Source organism: Aspergillus pseudodeflectus, assembly GCF_044049435.1.
Source record: "Aspergillus pseudodeflectus strain CBS 756.74 chromosome Unknown BJX68scaffold_64, whole genome shotgun sequence".
NCBI lineage: Eukaryota > Fungi > Ascomycota > Eurotiomycetes > Eurotiales > Aspergillaceae > Aspergillus > Aspergillus pseudodeflectus.
The window spans coordinates 155,103-168,464 of NW_027263840.1; the positions used below are offsets into that span (position 1 = coordinate 155,103).

At 48.5% G+C, this 13,362-nt stretch overlaps 3 protein-coding genes across 3 annotated transcripts; all 3 read right to left on the reverse strand.

The window, feature by feature from the left end:
- Nucleotides 1-735: 735 nt before the first annotated feature.
- On the reverse strand, nucleotides 736-3,335 carry BJX68DRAFT_271602 (major facilitator superfamily domain-containing protein; the record flags this gene model as incomplete). Its single annotated transcript, XM_071046982.1, has 17 exons — nucleotides 736-760; nucleotides 813-943; nucleotides 1,004-1,077; nucleotides 1,130-1,176; nucleotides 1,226-1,297; nucleotides 1,347-1,752; nucleotides 1,809-1,925; nucleotides 1,974-1,987; nucleotides 2,038-2,128; nucleotides 2,177-2,219; nucleotides 2,271-2,313; nucleotides 2,365-2,391; nucleotides 2,438-2,548; nucleotides 2,604-2,674; nucleotides 2,731-2,838; nucleotides 2,885-3,046; nucleotides 3,108-3,335. 17 exons carry the CDS (start codon nucleotides 3,333-3,335, stop codon nucleotides 736-738), a joined length of 1,770 nt encoding a protein of 589 aa, XP_070894165.1.
- Nucleotides 3,336-5,707: 2,372 nt separating this feature from the next.
- Nucleotides 5,708-6,220, reverse strand: BJX68DRAFT_271603 (DUF1993 domain-containing protein; the record flags this gene model as incomplete). The annotated part of the gene is made up of 1 exon (XM_071046983.1): nucleotides 5,708-6,220. One exon carries the CDS (start codon nucleotides 6,218-6,220, stop codon nucleotides 5,708-5,710), a length of 513 nt encoding a protein of 170 aa, XP_070894166.1.
- Nucleotides 6,221-10,481: 4,261 nt separating this feature from the next.
- On the reverse strand, nucleotides 10,482-11,943 carry BJX68DRAFT_278964 (putative polyhydroxybutyrate depolymerase; the record flags this gene model as incomplete). Its single annotated transcript, XM_071048640.1, has 4 exons — nucleotides 10,482-10,774; nucleotides 10,848-10,991; nucleotides 11,063-11,651; nucleotides 11,719-11,943. 4 exons carry the CDS (start codon nucleotides 11,941-11,943, stop codon nucleotides 10,482-10,484), a joined length of 1,251 nt encoding a protein of 416 aa, XP_070894167.1.
- Between the last annotated feature and the right edge of the window lie 1,419 nt (nucleotides 11,944-13,362).

Here is a 13,362-nt window from a genome sequence, read left to right on the forward strand (position 1 = left end):
GTAAAATCAGATGTCACCGTCATGGTGCAAAGCCTCTGGTTTGCGATGATGCAGGAGCCTTTTCAGATCCAACAGGCCTCGGACTACATCCTCCCAGACAAGATTCGGGAAATGCTCTTGGAACTCGGCAATGTGGCCCGGACACGCCTGGTAATCAGCAGACAACCTATTACACTGCTATCATGCCCCCGAGCTAACTTGGCTATTTCACAGCTGTACAGTGGGCGCCAACTTACTTTCACGTGGTTCATCCTTATGTGGGATCTAGCTCGAAATGAGGATCACTTGGCTCTGGCTATTCTTGCAAATCTCGCTGTAATTTTGTACTAAGCGCGTGAACATGCCCGGGTCGGCAGTTGGGGAGGAGCGATAGTAACTGCTATTGCTGCGGTGCTGGGGGAGAAGGATGTGATTGTATCTCGTGGGCGCCCAGGCAGATACGCGGTGTATCATAGGAAAGCGAAGAGACCTCGCCGCCCAGTTCCAGGTTTAAGGCTTTAGCAGCTAGGTAAATTCCGCATCTACTTGCAAAATGTATAGGAGTCCATCTAGCCCTCGTCTTAATATTCCTTGAGATACCTAGTAATGCTTGACGTTGGAGTTCTATTAGCCACTTGACGTCGATGAATAAAGGCGGCTTGCAAACCTCTCGATCCTGCTTGCCTGTGCAATTTAGCAATAATCTTTATGCCGTCCTTAGCTGAACCCCCACAGACCGGGGCTCTTTGTGCCACTTTACGTGGCAAACCGGAAATCAAGGCTGTTGAAATACATTAGTCGAGCGACACTAGGGGTACCCACGAATTTCTTACCGCTTATTGCCCTTGTCGGTGGTAGTTTGTCTATAATGGTGCTGCTCATCGGGAGTCATGGCATCCCACTGTTTGGCCTTGGAGTTGTTGCGCCAGCGGTAGTAGAAGTACGTCCCGGGGTATTGGATAAACTGCACTGACATTAGTGCTCTATCCACCGGGCAGAGGTTCATATGAAGTTCTGTACTTACACACATCCAAATACATATGACGAGAAGACCTTTGTTCGCTTTAAAGTACCGGGGTGCGTCGCTCGATTGATAGACTGAAGCAGCAGTTAAGGTACGTGTTTGTATACTGTGAACTCAGAAGCTTACTGTTTGCACCGATCATTCCACTAACCTGAACCCACATATTGTAGAGACTGGGAGCTGTTAGCATGAAATCGATGCGTCAGGCTTAAGGTGACCCACGCAGCGGAGACAGTTCTGTTCTGTACGGACCCCGCGTTTCTGCTTGTCCAGGCTACCTGAATGGGATGTGTGCTGCTATCTGTGAGCTGGTCGTCCAGCACGAGAGTCCGTTTCAACTTACTAAGGGAATGACAACAACACCGTGGCAATGGCAAAGTACTGCCACGGACCGATTGGATCTGGCAACGCGATCAAAGCCACAAAGCACGGCAACAGCCAGGCATCCTCCGCCATGGCCACAAAGCTGCGGTTGTTGACCAGCTCGCTAAATGCCGTAATTAGTAGCATAGTGATACTCGACGCGACGATATTCGGAATCGAAAGCAGGTTCGTCTCGATGACATCGAAGCCGAGTCCGCGGAATGAGAGAGTCAGGTATTGGTCAACAGGATACTTTGGAAGACCGAACAGCAGGCCCAGAGCGTAAAGCGGCCACATGTCATAGTCCTTGCTACACTCCCAGATCTGGCGGACGGAGAGACCTTGTCGGTTGTACATTCCTCCTTTCTGGGGGTCGTCACGAATCACTACGGGCGCATCAGCCAGGCGTGTATTTCAATACAAATCAGCCCAAGGAACTTACCGGAGTTGACAATGATCTTCTCTTCCCTCTCAGTAAAGTAGCCCTTCGGATTCCAGCGGCTCTTGGTCTTGCTCGGGCACTGAGGCATGAGGAAGAACGACGCAATGCCGACAAGGACTGGCTATTGGTTAGTGCGTGGGCTATGAGAAATCAAAATTCACCTACAAGTAAAGGCACCTCTAATTGATTCATTAGTCGAGCTCAAATACTCCGGATCCACGGCACTTACTCAATGAGGAACAACCATCGCCAACCGGCGTACCCTAGGACGCCCCGCATAGACAATAACCCGACCGCAGCAAATCCCACACCAATATCGACTGGGGCAATAAGTATATATCCCAGAGGCGGACTAGTTGATTACATACCCAGTTGGGAGGACAGCCAGTACCAGGCGAGTCTCACTGGAAGCTGCGAGGGTCAGCAATTGATATATCCTGTGGTTGGACTAAGGCTCCTTACCGCGGGTCCAGTATAGAAGTAGCTCAGGTACAGAATAGTGTCGCTGGGTATGGTTAGACCATGCAGGGAGTTATACCTCGCGATGAGTACTTACGGGATGAAGCCGCCTTGGAATGTTGCACTGGTCGGTGAGCGGGGCACATAGTATCGGGTTCACGAGCTCTTACATGAGGTATCGGGTAGCCAAAAACGAAGCCCTGCCCTTGAGAAAAAACTGAAGCGCGGAGATGAGACTAAAGATGCATATCTGGATGGGAATCCACACATCGGGTCCAATTCTGCGAGACGTCAGTGCTCTGCATCTGGATGAGGAATTGGCCGGAGATGACCGACCGCTTGGAGATGATTTGTGATGGAAGTTCGGCAACGAGGAATCCGACACGCCCGATAGTTTTGCCGAGGTTCTGCTCTATGTAAGTCTTTGCAAGGATGTGGGAGGCTGCTGTGCGGTGCAACTTACGTAGTCAGCTTGCGTGAGGCCCAGATCGTCGAGCATGTTGTCCGAGACAGCGTTGGAAATGTTGTTCCGGTCGATATTGAGTGCAGCAAACATGATGCAGACCCAGACCTAGAGAGTTTAGTCCATGACCGCTCATCTTGCCCAGGTTCCATACCATGATCTTCCAGTCCACCTTGCGGCGCACCGCCCTCTCTTCGCGCCATGTCCACCGGAAGCTGGGATCGAAGGCGCTCCAGTTTTCCCACTTTGGATGGATGTATAAGCTCTTGTACTCCTCTAGATTTTCAGAGTCCCAGATACTGGGCTGAGTGGCGATCTTCATGAAGTCAGCAAGTTCCTCAGGCCCCTGTATCCTAAGCAGACTGCTTCATACGCACCGCGTCGAGATCGTACTGCTCCCTTCTAGGCCCTTTGCGAATGCGGAGGAGTCTTAGAATAGTGTCTCCAAGGACTGATTCCATCCGTTGAGTCTCTTGGCTGGCCAGCGCCGGAGCGAGAGGCGGTGCGGCGGCTTCAGTTGCGCGTTTGGACGTCAAGCTGTCGCGGTCGGAGGACGCCGAGGACTCGGCCGGCGAGGCCGAAACGGTTGGCTGCTTGGTAGACATCTTGATTCGGTCACCGAGCCAGCAAGATACAGGGTCAGCTTTCCCTGTTGGAACGATAGGCCCGCCACTGCTGAGCTGACAGGCGCCACCGATGCAGCAGTGACGGCTGGTACTTATACTCCCTGCGTATTCCAGCCCCGCTTCCACCTCGTGGCGACAGCGTGGAGAGCAAAGGCGAATCCATGTCGCGCTAAAATGTCATGCTTGGCATTCCCGGGGCGGTTCATTTGTTTCATTTGTTCGCGGTGTCGGCGTTAAGAACGAGGTGACATAGAGTGACATATGAAGAGGATGCGATAGGCAGGAAAGATTCTCGAGTGTCACTCTGTGGCTTCGCTTGGGAGCTCTCCGCCACTGAGAGGGTGCACTGCAGCAACTCACTTACTAAAGGTAGTCTTGGTGGTCTTGCGTCACTTTTCTTGGAACTGGCGTATAGATTGACCATCGTGGGGGAAAATGTCGTGCTACTTGAGACTTCTGCAGCCCTCCCCTCTGCACCTCCCGACGCATACTGTTGCTTCAATGTCGGTGCGTGTTGTTTAAATCTCGAGATTCGAGATTCCCTGGTCATGGTGGAGATCTTATTTGGACTCCCGGTCGTTGGCAGGGTCCTTTTGAGCTCCATTGTTTCTACAGCGAGTTTTGTAATCGGCTTTCTGACTGGCGATTGTGTGGATCCTTCGCGGCAACGGGCGGCCCTTTCGGCCTCTTATTGGCCAACTCGAGGACAAACCTTCAAGCTGCGGGGTCGGGTTCAGCACGCCATTTCTGATACAAACTCCACATTGCTGAAGCTATGGCCTTCAAGCATCTCCTCGGGCAGCTCGAATCTCGGCCGACTGAGCTGCTGTTCAATAGAACCAGGTCGAGCCCCAGCGTCCCAGCTTTCGGACACCCTCATCTTGGCGAACCTCGCATTGATATACGCGGCCTCTACCTACCGGCAAGAGGAGAGACGACAATAAAATAATCTTCAACACGAAACGACTAAGCGCGGCAATTTTACTATACTAGAGATACAATATTATCAGGCACGATTTGCAACTCGCTGCAAAATCCCTCCAACCACACGAAAGCCGAATGCACACTCTTACCCCATTAGGGTTAGGGTTAGGTTTAGGTGATTCCTGGCCCCAGTTAATGTGTGCCTGATTTGATCAGCTCGATCAGGTAGTGCTGTGTGGATATATAAATCGAAGGCGGTTCTTCTCCCGGTCCTCCAGCAATGTAGATCGGTGGCTGGTCACAGAGGACAAAGCCAAGGATAAGGATGATAATGACACCGCACAGTTTCCTCAAGCTCGCTTGACGAAAAGGTCGAAATCGGCAAAGACCAGTTAAAACAGAATCATTATAAGACTGTACTCATCGCTGTGCAGCCTTCGAGTTTTTGCCAAGACCACTCGTCTCTGCTTTTCTGCTCTTCATGATCCGATAAAAGTACCTCGAATTCAAAGAGAAATGTAAAAGGGGTTATATCCATGTGGGCACTACCACTAGTATGAACGTTCGATGGCGGGCCAATAAGGGAACTTGTGGCGACTTTCACTTCCCTCCGAGTGGCCTTTTCGCTGCCATTGTTGTTCGTATCGGGTCCGTTGCATATATGATACCCGCATCTTTCTGAAGCAGCGATTCTCGTAACTTGTGGCGGCAGAATGCAGCCACGACCGAGTTGAAGTGCTGCAATTTCGAACTCTCGTGCTGAATAATCTCGCTCCCAAACACTGCCAGCCACTCACGCCTTCTCACCGGCGATGAGTCTAAAGAAAGGTGAATAACTAGCAGGCTAAATGGGCAGTTTACAACTAACTGATGCTTTCTGCTCCTGCACTCCTCTATGTTAACAATCACCGAGTGTGGTATGACCTTGCCGATGAAGCATTCGGCTCACTGGGCAAGTTGAAAGGCGTCGTTGCTGCTAAGGGCATGTCGGAGTTGATCCCAGTAGTTGGTGAACGTGTACGATCAGATAATGTAAGCTAGGAGCCACCAATAGATCTTGCTAAGGCTGAACGTGAATGCATATATATTTAACGCTTCCTCAAGGCACATCGCCTTCGATACTTAGTCCTCTAGGAGAGCAACAGCCGCTATAAGGTCGATATTGACAAACAAGCAGGGCGCGGCTGACCACACTGAAGGTTTGCAGAACACACTTGTTCCGGCCATCTTCAGTTCCCACCAGGGAGGCCACTCACTACAGGGAAATAGGACAGGTATCCGTCGCTAATTGAAATTATTGCTAGTAGCAGGTACAGAGAAAGTTGAGTCTTCACGGCACTCAGCCTCATGTGACAAAGGAGAGACGAAAAGTTCCCATATTCATGAGCCTTATCTATCCACTCTAACTCACACGAACCAAGCATGGCTTATTTCGCAGACACAGTATCCAAGAACGACCCCAAGTAATCTTTCTTTCCCAGCGGGATCCCGTGCGCCCTCAAAATATCATAAGCCGTAACCAGATGGAAAAAGAAATTCGGCACTCCAAATGCAACCCCATACTCCTCGACCGTGAATACAGGTTCTCTGCCACCAGCAGGCGTCTTGAAAGTCTTATCCTTGTTTCCTTCAAGCGCAGCAATATCCGTTTTCTCTAGCTCAGCAAGAATGGAATCAATGCGCTTATAGAAATCCTCGAACGATTTATCCCCCGCATCAAGAGCAGCGGGCTCGATGTTTTTGGCTCGAGAGAGGACTTTGTGGACCGTGTTATGAACGGCGAGGACTTGGAAAGCGAGGGGTTGCATGTCGTCGATTAGGCGGGCGGTGATAAGGTTATCCAACGAGATGTTGTTGGATTTCGCATGTTCTTCGGCTTTTTGGAGATCGAACTTTAGTGTGCGGAGGCCATTGGCGAAGATGGGGAATGGAGACGTCATTTTGGGTAATTATGATGGCTTCAGTCAGGAGGATCTGAATTAAATTCTTATTCTTGTAGCGAACTGATAGTTGGGAGCGGAACTTGCGGCTGTCTTAAGTACCACAAACAGTTGGATCTTGCAGTGTAATTGCGCAATCTTCTTGCTGAAATTATTGAACATGGCTTTGTTATTCTCTATGCTTCCACCAGGTCGGCGTTAATGGAGCCTGCAAGAGCCCCGCGCCTTCCCACTGCGATATAGTAAACTATCGCCGAAATTATCGCCGAAAGTCAAATGGATATTGATAGCGTGATTAGAAGAAACAACGTGGGATATATATTGAAATGGCGGTCAACTATTCCTCACGGACAGGCAATTGGCTCAGAGCATCTTGAAGATGCTGGAGAGCGATTCGCCATAGATCACGCGATTGACGCTCCCGCGGAATATCATTGTTCAGGCGCCCGATGTTTTCGAGGACGGTGACTGGCCCGGTCGATTTCAGATAACATGTCGCCATTCCGATATCGCGGGAGCTCTATACGACCAATACGATATGGTGCAATACTTTGAGGTTCTCATGTACATTGCTTTGTGATGAGGCGAAACACCGCTGGTGTCCGCACACCAGGAGCGCCATGTGCAAGATCTTGTCCTTGTATTAGGTCGTACTGCAATTATTTATTATTTTCTTCTTCTTAGGATTAGTATGGTGATTATCTAGCTTCAAGAGTATTGTCGTTCACAGCCTATGTATTAACTATACATCCCACCAAAGAGTAGGTAATTATTGTCAAGGAACTTCCCTTATACTCATAATATCCTGTGCAACAGCATCCTAAATTGCCAACCCAAGATCCTACGACACCTCAACAAGTATAATATTCAAGTGCTCGATTGGAGCATCAGGGTACCTAGTTGTGCACTTGAAACCTTTGCCTCGCATTATATACAGTGAACGGCCACTTGCTTCGGTGCTATGCTTGGCGAAGTCCCATAAAGGGAGTAGTTCAGGGAATATGCGTATGAGCGGCAGTTGGAAGAGCAAACTTCCGCACTTCATAAGCAGACATGAGGTTGAGTTGGTCTGAGATTTTATCTTGTGTCTTGATCTGGCAGGTATCAGCGCCTAGCTGATACAATAAGGCTCCAACGTTGGTTGCGTCTTCATTTTGAATCGAGACAGTATCACGATTAGAGCCAGAACGTTCGTTATAAGGGAGCTCACTAACCAATAGTAAAGAGCGCAGTGTTCCAAATCCATGAAGCATAAGCGTACAGAGATGGGACATGCATGAACTCAGTACCCTGCCAGATAACGGTGTATACGTTAGATATATATATATAATGGAACAAGCGCCGCAGCACTACTATTCAAAACGCTGGACTTTGAACCGAAAAAAAGTTTCGCTTAGGATTTAGGACTAAGTTCAAGCTAGATTTTAACTAGACGGCGTCCGTCTTGGATGTGAAAGGTTACCGGCGAGCGGGTCAGAAGCTGAGAGCGTTGTCCTTGCAAGTGTAAGCCCGGTGGAGGTGTAGTCCCTGCTTCCACAAAGGTATTGTCATACTGGGTGTGCGGAGTGTGAGACGGCGAATCCTCCCAAGGCTGAGGGTTAGGGAGAACGATTTATATCGATGTTTCTGCAAATCGACAAGACCGCATACTGAAATAATCCTTATTATCCAGAGCCCACCCATAGTCACCTTTCAGGCCTATTGATATATAACATATCCGTCGTTGATAAATGTTGAAAGCAAGCGCCTTACCAAGTCCAGGCAGGGGCCCAGTGGCTTAATAAGTATCAAGGACGGATCAGACGACCCCATAAATTATCACTACTTTGGGGCGAGACTACTATACTGCACCAAAAGCGGTCATACGGCTTGTTTACACCACGCAACCCCTGTTTGAAAGCCGGTGACGCTTTAGAATAAGCCTGTAGGCACAATTCAACCGAGACATTTTCTTGAAAATACTGAGTGCGCAGATGATCGCGAGGAAGAAAAGAAGACCACAGGTACTCGCGAGAATCTCCCACAGCCCTTTGGCGAGGAGCGGAGGGCCACGAGGACACAAATGTTAATGACCGCTCAACTACCATGATGGTGGAGGGTAAGACCATTAATAAAGCCACTCCGCAGAATAGCTAAAAGTGTCCTGTCACGTTATCATATTAGAGAATAAACAAAGTCTGTGGCCATGCCATGTTGAGTGTATGACTAAATTCCCTCGTTTCTTTATAAGCCAACAGCACTTTTTTTTTGGGCCAAGTTGTAGGATAGTTACAGGTCCTCTTCCCCCAGCTACTTGTTGTTGACTTGGCTCTGGCAGATTTTCGTTATTCCTCTATATATCAACTGCATATCACACCAAGATGACGAAACGGTCAGTATCCTCTGACATTGAACCCCGTGGAAGCTTTATTATCTAACAGCTGCGCCGTCAGCCCCTCGCAAGTAATAGAAACCGTCTTAGAAAAGGGCGTGTTTGTTAGACCACTCACACAGTTTCACTCTTTCATCTCCCCTGAACCAGGCGCTGTGTTTCCAGCTGAGCGCGGGAGATACCATTTCTATGTGTCGTATGCCTGCACGTGGGCTGAGTCCTGGATGCTGCTAACCTGCGCAGCGGATTAGCTCTGTGGGGGACGATGCCACAGTACGTGACTAATTACTGTATAGCGCATCGCATCCTCATCATCCGGGAACTCAAGAGGCTCGACGATATAATCGGGGCGACCGCTATTCATCCACACCTTGACTTGGGGAAAGGTACGGTGTGATTCACGCTATTTAGCTTGCTTAATAGGTTAAAACATTCCCCTCTTTATGATTGCCATTTCCAGGCTTGCGCCTCCCCACCGCAGACGAGAAACCGAAGGCGAGCTGTGCGGGCCGGATCCATTACATGACGATGTCCAAGAGCTACGCGACCTATACCCAAGACAAATCCAAATTACACGGGTCGCTATTCTGTTCCAGTACTCTGGGATAAGACAGCGCAGACAATTATAAATAACAAGAGTGCCGAGATTATGCAGATGTTCAACTCCACGTTTGATTCTTTGGTTGACGAGGAGCATCAGCGTGTCAATCTGGTTCTTCCCCCACTAAAATCAAGCATAGACAAACTAATGCCTTGGATCTATAATGACATCAACACTGGTGTTTAGTAAGTCTCATAGAATACCCTGGAGTAATAATTAGGCCTTTCATTGACATACTTTCCATATAGTAATGCTGGGGCCACTAGGTCCACTACCTATTTCACTAACTGGCCTCGCCACTCTCCAGCAATAAGAGAAGCTGATAATAATAATACAAAAAGCAGAAGCCCACGAATCAGCGGTGGAGATCTTCTTCGGCGCCCTTGACCGCATAGAGAAAAGGCTTTTCATAGGTCCCTACTACTTCGGTGATCCGATCTCAGTAGTGGACATTTTTCTCTACCTAACGCTCATCCGGTTCGACGTTGTCTACGTAACGCTCTTCAAATGCAACATTCGCGACATTCGGAACGGATATCCGGCTATTCATCGGTGGCTGCGAAAGCTGTACTAGGATGTGCCCGCATTGAAGGGGACGACTATTTCTAGATAGATCAAGGAGCATTATTTCAAGAGACTTACAATGATAACCCCCAGCGCGAGTTCTTGTCCAGGCCGATCAAGACTTGTAACAACTATTCGCGTTTAATGCGCGACTGACATTGGATGCTAGCGAATTGTGCTTGAGGGGCCTCAGCCGCATATATTGGAGAAATAGACATCTCTCTTTCTGAGTATCGCACCTGTCTGAGCGTGATTGGGACTATTATTCTAGCTGGACGTGTGATCGTATAATTGAATCTTTGAACATATTCTGCCTCGATTGGGTTCTCAACTACGTCCTGGCAAAGTCAGAAAAGTTAATACCAGTGGACTATAGCCAACCAATCCATATAGTACGGCTATTACTGTTATTCCTCAACTGTCGCTTGATAGATACTACAATTGCTGGTGCGGAAGAATCCGACAAAAAGCTTGTTGATGTGAAAGGTGGAAAAAGAATGGCATTAAGTACATGAACTGCGAGTTTGAAATGAGATACATGTCTATTTCAAATTTCAGCAACATCGGCTGTGGTAGTACTAACTTGGATTTCGACAGCTAGGCCGCTATCGTTGTGGAAAGGAACGTTGGGTCCATGCATAGAAAAACCGCAAACTCTCACTGAATAAAAGAGCCCATTTAAGTCTCTTTGCTGCTGGATCAGTGATATAGCTTCCTCGTACTTGCTAATTAAGGGAGGGCAAGCATTGAGAGTAATAGGAGGTGTACGATGTACAAACCCCACTAGCACATGCTGTTGGGCCACTCCAGCCTATACCGCCACATTGACCGTACAGGGGAGCAAGAGAACCGGTGCTTGTAGAAGTAGCTGTGGTAGCCGTTGATTTTGTGGTTGAAATAGTGATCTGGGACGTGGTAGTGGCGGATGTTGATAAGGTACTGCTTGTTGACCCGCTGCTACCCTCATATCCGCTGGCAATTTTCTTTACTTGGTTAATGATGGCAACCATTTGGACCCCTAAATACTGGACATTAGTGCCGCCCTACAAATCGCAAGTATTGTGAACGAGCAGTCATCATTTTACACATACCTCCAACCTGGTCAGCATCAGTGCCATACCATCCAACCCAGTCCCAACATCCGTTGGGGTTGGGAAGCACACCTCCGTTCCAAACTGTGTGATATGAGCTATCCGCAATGGCCTGGGGAAACAGTACAATCATATTATTAGTATCTAGAGAGCTGTAAGCCACCAGACCGGATCGCATGATGTTTTGGGAGTCATCAGCAAGATGGGATGCTTACCTGCCCACTTGTTGTAGCCGGTGTTCTCAACAAACTTGGAGCCGATTTTACCATAGTACTGCTGACATCCATGCAAGGCGACATGCAGCGAGCAGACTATGGAACCGCTCTTGCAGCTTTGAGGGACGTATAAGTATCCAACTGTACCCATACCGCTGGCACCATAGGACCCAGTTTGATCGAATGGAACAATTGACCCAGACAAGCTCCCTGTGTTTTTAGCATTCAAAGTGCCGTGAAGCCATCGCAGGTTAGCACCGGCCCCATCATAATTACAGTTGCTGATGTAAGGAGAGGTTGCAGAGCTGCAAGAGTTATCTCCAGAGCCATTAAAATCGGTTGGGAACGTGTGGGCAGCACCACTGGTTTTAACATAGGAAATATTGGCGGAATCGACAAAGTTTGTCAACTGGGACTGCAGTTGATCCATGACATTGGGGCCGACAGTGCTGTCGGACGACCCTACCCACATGTACACCCTTCGCTGGTCAAGGACGTTCACATCTGCAATCTTGCTTCCACTCCAATTTTTCATGTTTGAGATTGGAGTTGAGATTGATGGTTTCCCGTTGTACATGCAGGTAGTGTACTGTTTGCAGGAAAGCGCTGTCAGAGAGAACAACAATATAATCAAATTGAAAAATGAGCGATCTTACATATTGGTCGCGAGCGCAGTCGTATGGGCCTCCAGCAAAGACCCCAAATCCTTTAGTAAAAATATCAGAGTATGCCACCCCTAGCTGAGCTGCCATGAATCCCCCACTGGAGAGACCGGACACTGAGATGCTATTGGGGTCGACGTTATAGGAACCAAGCGCGGCTGCTGAGGCTGCAGTGACCGCAATGGCCATACAACCCACGGTGGTAACGGAAGCAAACATGTCGAAGCGAAGGTTTCGTGATGTGCTTTGGCTGTCCAATGAACTCCTTGTGTAGTGAAAAGAGATGTTTATTTGAGGGGAAGTCTTCGGATTTTATAACCAGAGGTCGGCCTCTATACTTCCAGCCGTGCCGAGCAAGGGCTTTCCGCAAATGTGTAAGGCGCATCATCACAGCACTAAAATGACATCAACCCCAAACTTTCCTATTAGCAAAGAGAAGATCTAGGAAGATGGCCTTGGAGTTGCAAATACGAGCCAAAATTAATTGATGTCGTTATTAGCGAAGGTATTGCACCAATCAAAAGCACTTAAAGTGTTTCTACACGTTGAAGGCGCGATCCTTTTGCAGCTGATCGTGCGGGCAGGTGTCAGCGGAACCTGGGGTGACCCCGCATTCTGAATTCACTTTGCGAACCTTCCCCATGGTGGGTCTTTCTAAGCCTTTCCCAATGGTTCTGGTTGGACCAGCGAGGTTCCGCAATAGGTAGATGACCATTCCCATTTTCTCCCCCTCTTCCGGTATCCTTGCGTGCCGAGTAGAAACCGAATCCCCCTCTCAATACCCCACCTTTAGAAAAGAAATCGGATCCGACAACAGAACTTCCACCTCCCCTTAACCACGGATCCGAGTTCTACATAGCTAGGTGCCTGTCACTTTGGCACTACTCCGGGACGTCCGGTATCAAATTTGCAGCGCGAATCTTTTCTTCGGCCGAAGTACGAGCACCAGAAATATGTCATGACAGGATTACGTTTTAAAAACATCTTGAGATATCAAGTACCGTCTAGTAACAAGCTCCATGATACCATTAGCTGAAGCGCATTTTATCCAAACGGCATCAAAGAGGGAGAAAAAGGTTGCTCACTCAGGTTCTTAACAAGAGAAATAAAAGAATCAGAGGAAATATTTGAACGATAAATCAAGTTTGGTATCAGGCACTTTCTTATAGTATTTTAATGGCACTTGAGGGTACATACATGGGAGGACTGATTGGACGATGGACCAAGTGGACCCAATCGGAACCATAATAGAAGGCGATGCTTATCATGGGACATATCACAAATCACCCCACTGGATAGCGTTCACTTTTTCTTTTTCTCTCGTTCTCGGTCTGGATACCCCCGTAAATGCACAGGTCGATTTCCGAACTCTTCTTTTGGCTCGTAACAGAAAGAAACTAATCTCTCAAGCAAATGGACTGTTGTCATGTCTAAGACTGGGTGGACTCAACCCTAATAGCGATTTTGAGTGGGTCAATCGCTTCAGTCAAGTTACACAAGCCCGATCAATGGTCATTATAGCCTGCAGATCATCGGCCGGTTCCAAAGTTATCACCCAGCCGACAGTTTATAGATCCTATGAGCACGGCCATACTTTGAAGTTCCGTATGCTGCCTCATTCGTCTCATCCGTTCAGCC